At 43.4% G+C, this 11,712-nt stretch overlaps 1 protein-coding gene across 1 annotated transcript in view; it reads left to right on the plus strand.

Moving 5' to 3' along the window:
• LOC135551275 (solute carrier family 12 member 4-like) overlaps window positions 1–11,712 on the plus strand; it is a 67,614-nt gene that overhangs the window by 54,709 nt on the left and 1,193 nt on the right. The window contains 12 exon segments of the mRNA XM_064982547.1: window positions 925–1,023; window positions 4,048–4,167; window positions 4,289–4,393; window positions 4,586–4,754; window positions 4,999–5,194; window positions 6,128–6,297; window positions 7,192–7,215; window positions 7,218–7,297; window positions 7,299–7,314; window positions 8,825–8,932; window positions 10,114–10,301; window positions 11,252–11,385. Of these exon segments, the coding sequence (XP_064838619.1) occupies window positions 925–1,023; window positions 4,048–4,167; window positions 4,289–4,393; window positions 4,586–4,754; window positions 4,999–5,194; window positions 6,128–6,297; window positions 7,192–7,215; window positions 7,218–7,297; window positions 7,299–7,314; window positions 8,825–8,932; window positions 10,114–10,301; window positions 11,252–11,385 (1,409 nt within the window).

Consider the following 11,712-nt stretch of genomic DNA (forward strand, 5'->3'; position numbering starts at 1 on the left):
AGGTAGCCTAGTGGGGCCAGTAACTGAAAGGTTGCTGGTTCAAATCCCTGAGCTGACTAGGTAAATAATCTGTTCTGCTCTGGATAAGAGTGTCTGCTAAAATCGCTTGCATTTTAACAACCACTTCACAAGTGAAACACCTCATTCCAGCCAGGCACTCTGTACACAATCAGCACAAGTGACTTTGTGTGGAAGGTCAACAAGTGTAGTGGTTCACAAACTGTGGGTCCAGTTATTTTATATATATATTAAGGAACTCAGTCCGACTTTTAACTTACTGTTGAAAGTTATAATATTATAATAGTAGAATGCATAAGGTCAAATTTTGAAATTGGGTAGTGCATCATCAGTATTCCTCTTGTCATGTCAGTCATTAGCTGAAATGGGCTAGTTGATCTGGACATTTCTATTTATAACATGTCAGAAATGTCCAGATCAACTAGCCCATTTCAGCTAATGTTTTTTAGCTAGGTTTTTTAGCCCAAACATTTTGTAAAAATGATCGAGTCACACAAATATCACATGAATACACATTAGACATGGCATAATGTATAGAACTGTAGAAAATAAGCTGAAAAATATTCTCTGCGCCAACAAGAGGGGTGTGAACAGTTTGTGTCAGTGCTTGTGCCCATAGAAATAGACATAGACATTGCGCACATGCGGGAAGGGGGGCCTGAGTGAAAGAGTTTAGGAACCCCTGGCCTAGTGCACTTTCTTGTGCTTTTGTGTTTTGCCATCAGTTGAGATGTATTTTAGCAGACTACCAGGCCTATACATCCTGCAACAAGTACATAACTTCATAACTTCAGGGACACCCCATAACTTCAAATTCATATATTGGAATTCCAAATCAATATTTAAATGACTAAATCGGTTTGGACTGAATTACATTTTGTGGTGTGCGATTTTTTTTTTCTACAGGTTCTTCTTGATGTGCTATCTGTTTGTGAACTTAGCCTGTGCTGTGCAGACTTTACTACGGACACCAAACTGGAGGCCTAGGTTTAAATATTACCACTGGTAAGTACTGTACCGGTGTATGTGCGTGGCTGTGTATCCGTGCATACTGTATGTGAGCGATGTAACACTCATTTGTATATGCGTGGGTGTTGGGTACACTTTCACTCCATTTGAATAATCTACTTTGCTGTCTCAGGTGACATATTGGGAAGCTTATCAAAATATCTTGTTGACTGACTGGAGGACTTTATGCAGACTCCAGCTATAGGGCATTTTGTTCTCTGGTGTTCTGATGGTAACCTAGAACGAAGTAACTTCACTGTAATAAGCTTCAGTAGCTGAACAAGTATAGCACCTGTCGTGGAAATTCACCACTCAAACTCAGTGTAAAGGAATCAATCTTTATTATCACGACCGGAGAGGTTAACATTCTCAATCCAAGTTTTATGAAAACTCTGAAATGGGCTTTCCCTCAGTCCTTTTATAGTGCTATACAAACAAGTCATATAAGCATGATTTACATTATTCATTATTAATATTGGTTCCTGCATGTGACTGAAAAGGCTTTTTCTCTCAAAGCTGGGACCTTGAAACTGAGATACTCCTTTTGGTTCCCAGAGCAATGTTCTGGGCATTCTGCTAATTGGTCTGAGGAGGAAGTCACAGCCATTCCATCAGTCCTCTTGGTTATGAGGGCCCAGCAGGGTTCTCCTTCTCTACTTCTGGGCCACTACTCCGGGCCTGCGTTGGTCCCTTTGGCTCAGGACTCATCTCACCTTCTTCTGCACTACTCCAGGCCTGTGTTGGTCATTTTGGCTCAGGACTCATCTCACCCTTTGTCAGGTTTCCACAGTGGAGGTGGTCAGAATAGCTTGGTACGGCACTCTCCAACAGAGGTCCTTCCAACTCTCTCTCCTGAAGTCTTTGACCACCATAAAATCACCTGGGTTGAAATAGTGCTCAGCTCCACCTGCCAAGTTCGGCAAAGACACCTTCACCCAGGGGAAAGGTCTCTTAAGAACACTGTTAAGGGTGACACAATTCTCAACCATGTCTTCCTCCATTCCTTGCAGGGACACCCTGTTCTTGAGAAAAGGTGTATTAGTCATCCTCGTGGGATGGCCAGTCAGCACCTCGTGTGGAGAGAGACCAGTGACTGTGTGGGATCTGCTCCTCATACTCAGTGCCATTGGAAGCACCTTTACCCATGTCAGGCTTGTTTCACCAATTAGTTTAAACAATTTTGTTTTCAGAGTTTGGTTCAACATTGTTAGTCATGCAAATCAAACATTGTACAATCCCACCACCAGAGAAATGTCCTGCAAGCACAGTAAAACCTACTGTACACCAATATCAGTCCCCCGCACCTCTCTGATTCAGAGGGGTTGGGTTAAATGAGGAAAACACATTTCAGTTGTATGCATTCAGGTGTACAACTGACTAGGTATCCCCTTTCCCTTATTTATTCATTTATTTACACGATCCACCATCCCTCTTTTTGACCATGTGTCAATTTGGCAAGGAATTGGAAAGTACAGCGGGGCATGGCTGGTCTGCTCCACTCATCCAGCCATACACCCGAGGCGTCCTTCTCTGATGCATCAGCCGTTGCCTGCAGAGTCATTAACAGAGAAAGGGTTAGTGGAAGCGGGAACTGCTGCCATGTGAAGGAGGGGAAACAGAAGAGGAATCAGCCAATTTAGCTGCGCGGTCAGCGTTAGTGTTCCCCAGAGGAATGTTGTCATTAGAGGAAGAATGCGCCTGACTCTTGATTACAGAAACAGAGGAGTGCAGCTGGACCGCCTCTAAGAGAGACCAAACAAGATTACTTTGTGCAATCTCTACTTTGTGCAATCCTCTACAATGTTCCAAAATCATGCACAACACCGAACTCAGATCTACTATCATTGTAAATGTTAATTGAGCAAAATATAAGCTATAGTCAAGCCAAATAGTTCTGCTGCCTGGGAAGATACGTGTGAGGGGAGTCGAGAACTTTCCACAGTTTCCAAAACAGTCCAACAGCATAACCAACTAAATGATTCCCTTTTTCGTTTCTCTGGGCAGACCCATCTACAAAAAAACTAAAAGTCTGGATTGTCTAATGGGGTGTCTCTCAAGTTCAATCTAGAGCTACAGTCAGCTTCAATAGCTAAATCACAGTCATGGTCTTCACCGGTATCTGCTGCAGGGAGAAGAGTTGAAGGGTTAAGAATGTTCTGATAGTCTTAACAGTCTCGCGGAATCCAATGAGACGTTTTTGCCTGTGTAAGAATTGCCTCCACCACATGGGGCATATGTACGGTTAGAAGAGACATTGCCACAATATCAGAACCTCTCACCAGTCCAGACCACAGCTTCACTTGCCTCCATCTTTCTCCCATAAATACAATCCTGCAGCGGTTGAACTTATTAATTACCAGTGGAGAGGGCATAACATGTTTAGGCAAAGCTTTAATTGCCTCTAATCTACCAGTGGCGACCCTCAGAAGTGATGTCATGACCCAAATATTTAACTGGCATAATTGCATCTTACTGGGGGAAACTTTATGACCATTTTCTGACAAAAGAAATCAACAATGCCTGAGTGTCCTCGTGACATATCTCTTCTGATTGTGAGCAAACCAACAAATGGTCAACATACTGAACCAAAACACTCCCTCCAGGATCAACAAAAGAAGAGAAGATAAGAAAGAAAGCGTGAGCTAAATCAATTACTAAAAAACAAACTACCTGGAGGCACCTGGGATCAAATGGTAGCCGTGTTAGGCACCAAGGGTGCTCTAGCATGTACAGCATCGTTTACTATTCTAAGGTCTTGCACAAAACGATATTCACCAGATCGTTTCCTAACAGGTAAAATTGGTGTGTTTACAGGGAGAATTCGGGCAGAGAACCAGAACGCCTCTTTCAACTAATGCACTGTGGGAATGATACCCTTTTTGGCTTCTTTGCTAAGAGGGTACTGAGCTTTGTAAGATATGTGGGTGCTTTTTGGAACGACCACAACTGGTGATCTCCTTTCATGCGTCCAATAGTATAGTATAAAGAGTACTACAGTATATCTGTGTGTTTCCCCCACAGGGCTCTGTCTTTTCTGGGTATGAGTATGTGTCTGGCTCTGATGTTCATCTCCTCCTGGTATTATGCCATCGTGGCCATGTGCATCGCTGGCATGATCTATAAGTACATTGAGTACCAGGGGTATGTCTGGACTCTTATCCATTTCATATCATAATTGGATATCATTGGGTCAATGTATGAGTTAGCTATTTAGGCCAGAGTATATATTCTGATGCTGTCACTCTCTCTGTCTCTCTCTCAGAGCGGAGAAGGAGTGGGGAGATGGGATACGAGGTTTGTCGCTCAGTGCTGCACGCTACTCTCTGCTACGGCTGGAGCATGGACCACCTCACACTAAAAACTGGAGGTAAACATCCTTCCTTGTCCATAGTCTTAGATATCCGTTATCTCCAACTTCAGATATGCATAACTACCTCTTTCTCTTCATACATTCTGTACTTTCTAACACTACAGTTTTTACTGTTGTTTTGTAGTTGTTTATTCGTACTTCCAGGTAGATTCTCATGTTGTTTGTCTCTCTTGCCCCTCCACTCTCCAGGCCCCAGGTCCTGGTGCTGTTGAAGCTGGATGAGGACCTCCATGTGAAGTATCCCCGTCTGTTGACCTTTGTCTCCCAGCTGAAGGCAGGGAAGGGTCTGACCATAGTGGGCTCTGTCATCCAGGGACAGTTCCTGGACAGCTACGGAGAAACACAGGCCTCTGAACAGGTAGGGATAGAGCTGTATCTTATTTCTCCGATAGCCTAATGTGTGTACAAGGAAAATACATTTTTCCATACTGTAGCTTTATTGAATCAGTTCAGGATTGTTTGAAGGCTGTTACCTCATACAGTCCACATTATAAAGCTATAAGAAAGAGATCAAATTTATGTTGTCTCCTCTGTGCCAATAAGAATAAGTGAGTTTATTGCCAGCTTCATGATTACCTGCATTGTCTGCTCAACCTCGTCAGGCCGTAAAGAACATGATGGAGATCGAGCGGGTGAAGGGTTTCTGCCAGGTGGTTGTGGCGTCCAAGGTGAGGGAGGGCATTGCCCACCTGATCCAGTCATGTGGCCTGGGGGGCATGAAGCACAACACAGTGGTGATGGGATGGCCCTACGGCTGGAGGCAAAGTGAAGACCCCCGCGCATGGAAGACATTCATTAGTAAGACTCTGATTTACTGTAAACTAGCCTGGTCCTACACATGGATCTGACCAATTCCCATAATAATATTCCACACCATAACTGTCACGGGAATTTCATAATTCCTATTAATTATACATTAATTAAATCACTCAGTCTATTTTATAAGAATTTGTAAGATTCCTATTTGCATAAAATAGACAGAGACCAGTCTTATCAACATGAGATAATAGTATTTATTCTCGGAGCGCGCTGCCATGTAACCTCAAACAACAGTTTATATACAACATATGACGTCATAGGTTATAAAACATTTTTCCTCCTATCAACCAGGACCCAACAAGTTGAAAAGTTCATTCCAACCCACTAGCTCGCTCACTCCAGACACACACTTATCTAGATTCACTTCTGGAATCTTCACCTTCATCCATCACTATTTAGAAGACAGTTCCAGCTAATGGAAAACCTAAGAAAACACACACTGCCTTATCTAAACATCCCAGAGCTAAGTTGAGTCGGTTCAACCATAAGTTATCGACCCTTTCTGCTTACTTAAAAAACAAACACTTCCAGTCTTCTCCAACCTGGCTGGAATGGTATTTATTTTATTTAATTACTGTTTCAGGCTCCACAATCCCTCACTTATGAATTAATATTATTAATCAGATATAATAAAACAGGGTATAAGTTTAATTAGTTATAGTTATATTTAAAATGTAGATATTGTTTAGTCATTATTCCTAAAATTCCTAACAATAACCTCATCCCAGTTTCTCCATGAGAGCATTGGCCATCTCTGTTTCTATTGGTTTGGTGGACTGTCCTTCAGCCTGTATAGTATTTGAAACATTACGTGCTGACTCTTTAGTTAACTGATAGCATCAGCATTGAATTGTATTACATTACATATTACACAAAGTGAACATATTTACCTCTCTGTGCCCCTCCCCACAGACACAGTCCGCTGTACCACAGCAGCCCACCTGGCCCTGATGGTGCCCAAGAATGTTTCCTTCTACCCCAGCAACCACGAACGCTTCACAGACGGCACCATCGATGTGTGGTGGATCGTCCATGACGGAGGAATGCTCATGCTGCTACCTTTCCTGCTCAAACAGCACAAGGTAAAGTCCCGCGCACATCAATGCAGAAACTCTGGGACCATTTACTGTTTGGCCACCATGACTTGATAGAGTCTAAAGAAGAATGGATTTGTTGGTCAGAAAAGGATCTACAGGGCTTCCCGGGTGGTGCGGTGGTCTAGGGCACTCATTGTAGTGCTAGCTGTGCCACCAGAGACTCTGGGTTCGCGCACAGGCTATGTCCAGCCGGCCACGACGGGGAGGGCCGTGGGGCGACGCACAATTGGCCTAGCATCGTCCGGGTTAGGGAGGGTTTGTCCGGTAGGGGTATCCTTGTCTCATCGCACACCTGTGGCGGGCCGGGTGCAGTGCGCGCTAACCTGGTCGCCGGGTGCACGGTGTTTCCTCTGACACGTTGGTGCCAGGTTGGATGCGCGCCTCCGGGTTGGATGCACGCTGTGTTAAGAAGCAGTGCGGCTTGGTTGGGTTGTGTTTCGGAGGACGCATGGCTTTCGACTTTCATCTCTTGTAGCAATTGTAGCAATGAGACAAGATAGTAACTACTAACAATTGGGGAGAAAAGGGGGTCAATTTTTTTTTTAATTAAAAAGGATCTACATTTACACTTTAGCAGACGCTCTTATCCAGAGTGACTTACAGGAGCAATTAGGGTTAAGTGCCTTGCTCAAGGGCACATCGGCAGATTTTTCACCTAGTCGGCTCAGGGATTGGAAACCAGAAACCTTTCAGTTACAGTGGTGGAGGTGGTGGAAATGGTGAGAGATGAACCTCCTTAAATCTAATTATGTAATGATGGTGGAGGACGGTGGCCATTATGGTGGAGACGGTGAGAGAAACCTCCAATGTAATGATGGTCGGTGAGAGATGGCTCTTAACTGCTAGACTACTCCATTCTTACCATGGTGTGTATTTCAGGTTTGGAGGAAGTGTAAGATGCTAATTATGTGATCTTCACTGTGGCCCAGATGGATGACAACAGTATTCAGATGAAGAAGATGACTAATTATGTCATTAGGCAGAGGTGAGGTGGTGGAAATGGTGAGAGATGAACCTCCTTAAATCTAATTATGTAATGATGGTGGAGACGGTGAGAGATGAACCTCCTTAAATCTAATTATGTAATGATGGTGGAGACGGTGAGAGATGAACCTCCTTAAATCTAATTATGTAATGATGGTGGAGACGGTGAGAGATTAACCTCCTTAAATCTAATTATGTCATTATGGTGGAGACGGTGAGAGATGAACCTCCTTAAATCTAATTATGTAATGATGGTGGAGACGGTGAGAGATGAACCTCCTTAAATCTAATTATGTAATGATGGTGGAGACGGTGAGAGATGAACCTCCTTAAATCTAATTATGTAATGATGGTGGAGACGGTGAGAGATGAACCTCCTTAAATCTAATTATGTAATGATGGTGGAGACGGTGAGATGAACCTCCTTAAATCTAATTAGATGAACCTCCTTAAATCTAATTATGTAATGATGGTGGAGACGGTGAGAGATGAACCTCCTTAAATCTAATTATGTAATGATGGTGGAGACGGTGAGAGATGAACCTCCTTAAATCTAATTATGTAATGATGGTGGAGACGGTGAGAGATGAACCTCCTTAAATCTAATTATGTAATGATGGTGGAGACGGTGAGAGATGAACCTCCTTAAATCTAATTGAACCTCCTTAAATCAATGATTATGTAATGATGGTGGAGACGGTGAGAGATGAACCTCCATAAATCTAATTATGTCATTATGGTCGGTGAGAGATGAACCTCCTTAAATCTAATTATGTCATTATGGTGGAGACGGTGATGAACCTCCTTAAATCTAATTATTATGATGGTGGAGACGGTGAGAGATGAACCTCCTTAAATCTAATTATGTAATGATGGTGGAGACGGTGAGAGATGAACCTCCTTAAATCTAATTATGTAATGATGGTGGAGACGGTGAGAGATTAACCTCCTTAAATCTAATTATGTCATTATGGTCGGTGAGAGATTCCATAAATCTAATTATGTAATGATGGTGGAGACGGTGAGAGATGAACCTCCTTAAATCTAATTATGTAATGATGGTGTGAGAGATTAACCTCCTTAAATCTAATTATGTCATTATGGTGGAGACGGTGAGAGATGAACCTCCTTAAATCTAATTATGCAATGATGGTGGAGACGGTGAGAGATGAACCTCCATAAATCCGGTGAGAGATGAACCTCCTTAAATCTAATTATGTAATGATGGTGGAGACGGTGAGAGATTAACCTCCTTAAATCTAATTATGTCATTGTGGTGGAGATGATTAACCTCCTTAAATCTAATTATGTCATTTTGGTGGACACGGTGAGAGATCTTTAAATCTAATTATGTAATGATGGTGGAGACGGTGAGAGATGAACCTCCTTAAATCTAATTATGTAATGATGGTTCGGTGAGAGATGAACTTCTAATTATGTCATTTTGGTCGGTGAGAGATTAACCCTTTAAATCTAATAGTGTATTCAAAGGTCAGGTATTTACATACTACCATGTTAATAATTTCAGCATGACAGCGACATCTCAGCCTACACGTATGAGAGGACTCTGATGATGGAGCAGAGGTCTCAGATGCTCAGACAGATGAGGCTGTCCAGTGCAGAGAGAGAAAGAGAGGTACCTATTACACATCAACAAACATCCACAGAATTACACCTGTCAGATCAAACATACATAACAATAGTTGTGGACCACAGTGAAGGACATATTGAGCTAGTTTAGGTTTAATCAGGGGCTGGGAACCAATACACTACATGACCAAAAGTATGTGGACACTTGCTCGTCGAACATCTCATTGCAAAATCATGGGCATTAATATGGAGTTGGTCCCCCCTTTTGTACTGTAACAGCCTCCAGTCTTCTGGCAAGGCTTTCCACTAGATGATGGAACATTGCTGCAGGGACTTGCTTCCATTCAGCCACAAGCATTAGTTAGGTCGGGCACTGATGTTGGGCGATTAGGCCTGGCTCACAGTCGTGGTTCCAATTCATCCCAAAGGTGTTTGATGGGGTTGAGGTCAGGGCTCTATACAGGCCAGTCAACTTCTTCCACACTCAAACTTTACAGTTGGGGCAGGTAGCATTCTCATTGGCATCCACCAAACCCAGATTTGTCCGTTGGACTACCAGATGGTGAAGCGTGTTTCATCACTCCAGAGAACACATTTCCACTGCTCCAGAGTCCAATGGCGGTGAGCTTTACACCACTCCAGCCGATGCTCGACATTGCGCATGGTGATCTTAGGCTTGTGTGCTGCTGCTCGGCCATGGAAACCCATTTCATGAAGCTCCCGACAAACAGTTATTGTGCTGACGTTGCTTCCAAAAGCAGTTTGGAACTCGGTAGTGAGAGCTGCAACCGAGGACGGCGATCCCATTCTGTGAGCTTGTGTGACCTACCACTTCGCAGCTAAGTCATTGCTTCTCCTAGATGTTTCCACTTCACAATAACACCACCTACAGTTGACCGGGGCAGCTCTAGCAGGGCGGATTGACTTGTTGGAAAGGTGGCATCCTATGACGGTGCCACGTTGAAAGTCACTGAGCTCTTCAGTAAGGTCATTCTACTGCAAATGTTTGTCTATGGAGATTGCATGGCTGTGTGCTCGAGTATACAACTGTCCACAATGGGTGTGGCTGAAATAGCCAAGCCCACTAATTTGAAGGGGTGTCCACATACTTTTGTATATTTAGTGTATCTACACTATAATTAAATGAAGCAATGTATGGCCATGCATTTCAAGTCACTCTAGTATGGACATTATGACATTGTATCCCCTGCACTCTGCCCCCTATAGGCCCAGCTGGTAAAGGACAGACACTCTCTGATCCGTATGGGCAGCCTGTACTCAGACGAGGAGGAGGAGGTGGTGGAGCCTGTAGCTGATAAGAACCAGATGACCTGGACCAAGGAGAAGTACGAGGCAGAGAGGAGGAACAGGAACAATGCACCAGAGAACTTCAGAGAACTCATGAGCCTCAAACCGTGAGTCACTTGTTTTGGTCTATTGGAAGGCCAGGAGTTTTTCTTGAGATACGTGATCTGACGAGGAAAACCCCCAGGCCTTTCATGTGGTTAGGAAAATCTCCATCCGGTCCCATCTGAGGTATTCCACTCTCGCTAGTCTTACTTCTTCACTCTCTCCTCCTCATCGCCTCTCTCTCTTTTTTCTGCCTCTTTCATCTTGCAGACAGAGAATGGTTCATCCTTTGAGTAATATGTTATTCTGATCACTCTGTATGTAAATTCCTGTGAGTAATATGTTAATCTGATCACTCTGTCTGTAAATTCCTTTTAATGATATGTTATTCTGATCACTCAGAGTCTGTAAATTCCATGCAATGGATTGGATGGCGGGGTGGGGTGTGCTTTGTTATGTGAACTGCACTTGATGTCTTTCTGCTTTATGACTGAGTTGTTCATGCTGTCCACTGTTGGATATCTGAACATTATTCCAAGGCATTGTTAAAGGGATAGTTCACCCAAATTACAAAATTACATATTGGATTTCTTACCCTGTAAGCAGTCTATGTACAAGGTATGACAGCAATCCATGCTTTGGTGTAGTTTCCTTGGCACCTTTTCCACATACTAACGTTTTAGCATTTGTGGCACAAATCCCATTAAAATCATGGGACCAATATTCACATTTTGTGCGCATCATGTTCAAAACTTCTATAAGGTACTTTTTTGAGGTTCAAAATCAATTGTAGATACTTTCAGATGATTTGGACACGATGAGTGAACAATTATAATATCGGTCCCATGACGTGAGCATGTGGAAACAGAGCCAGGGAAACTGGATTGCTGTCATTTGTTGTCCATAGACTGCATACGGGGTAAAGAAACCAATGTGTAATTTGGGTGAACTATCCCTTTAAATAATTGAATGTTCTGGATTGCATATGTAACATCTGTATGTGGTTCTGTCCCAGGGACCAGTCCAACGTGCGGCGGATGCACACAGCAGTGAAGCTGAACGAGGTGATTGTCAACAAGTCCCATGATGCTCGCCTGGTGCTGCTCAACATGCCGGGGCCGCCACGCAACACAGACGGAGATGAGAACTGTATCCTTCACTAACAGCCACTCTCATTGTACTGGACAACACTGGTCTTAGAGGTCTGTGTGGTACAATATTTCATTTTTTAGGACAATGTTTTAGGGCTCATTATGGGGTTAGGGAGTGTAATTTGGGGAGTGTAATTTGGGGTTGAGTGTAGCATGAGTTGTGTAAAAGGTGGTCCTGTGTGGCTCAGTCGGTAGAGCATGGCGCTTGCAACGCCAAGCGTCGTGGGTTCGTTTCCCACTGGGGCCACCCATATGCAAAAGTAGTGGCCCCAGCCGACTTGTAAGTCGCTTTGGACAAAAGCGTCTGCTAAATGGGATATATATA

This window comes from Oncorhynchus masou, chromosome 1, assembly GCF_036934945.1.
Source record: "Oncorhynchus masou masou isolate Uvic2021 chromosome 1, UVic_Omas_1.1, whole genome shotgun sequence".
NCBI lineage: Eukaryota > Metazoa > Chordata > Actinopteri > Salmoniformes > Salmonidae > Oncorhynchus > Oncorhynchus masou.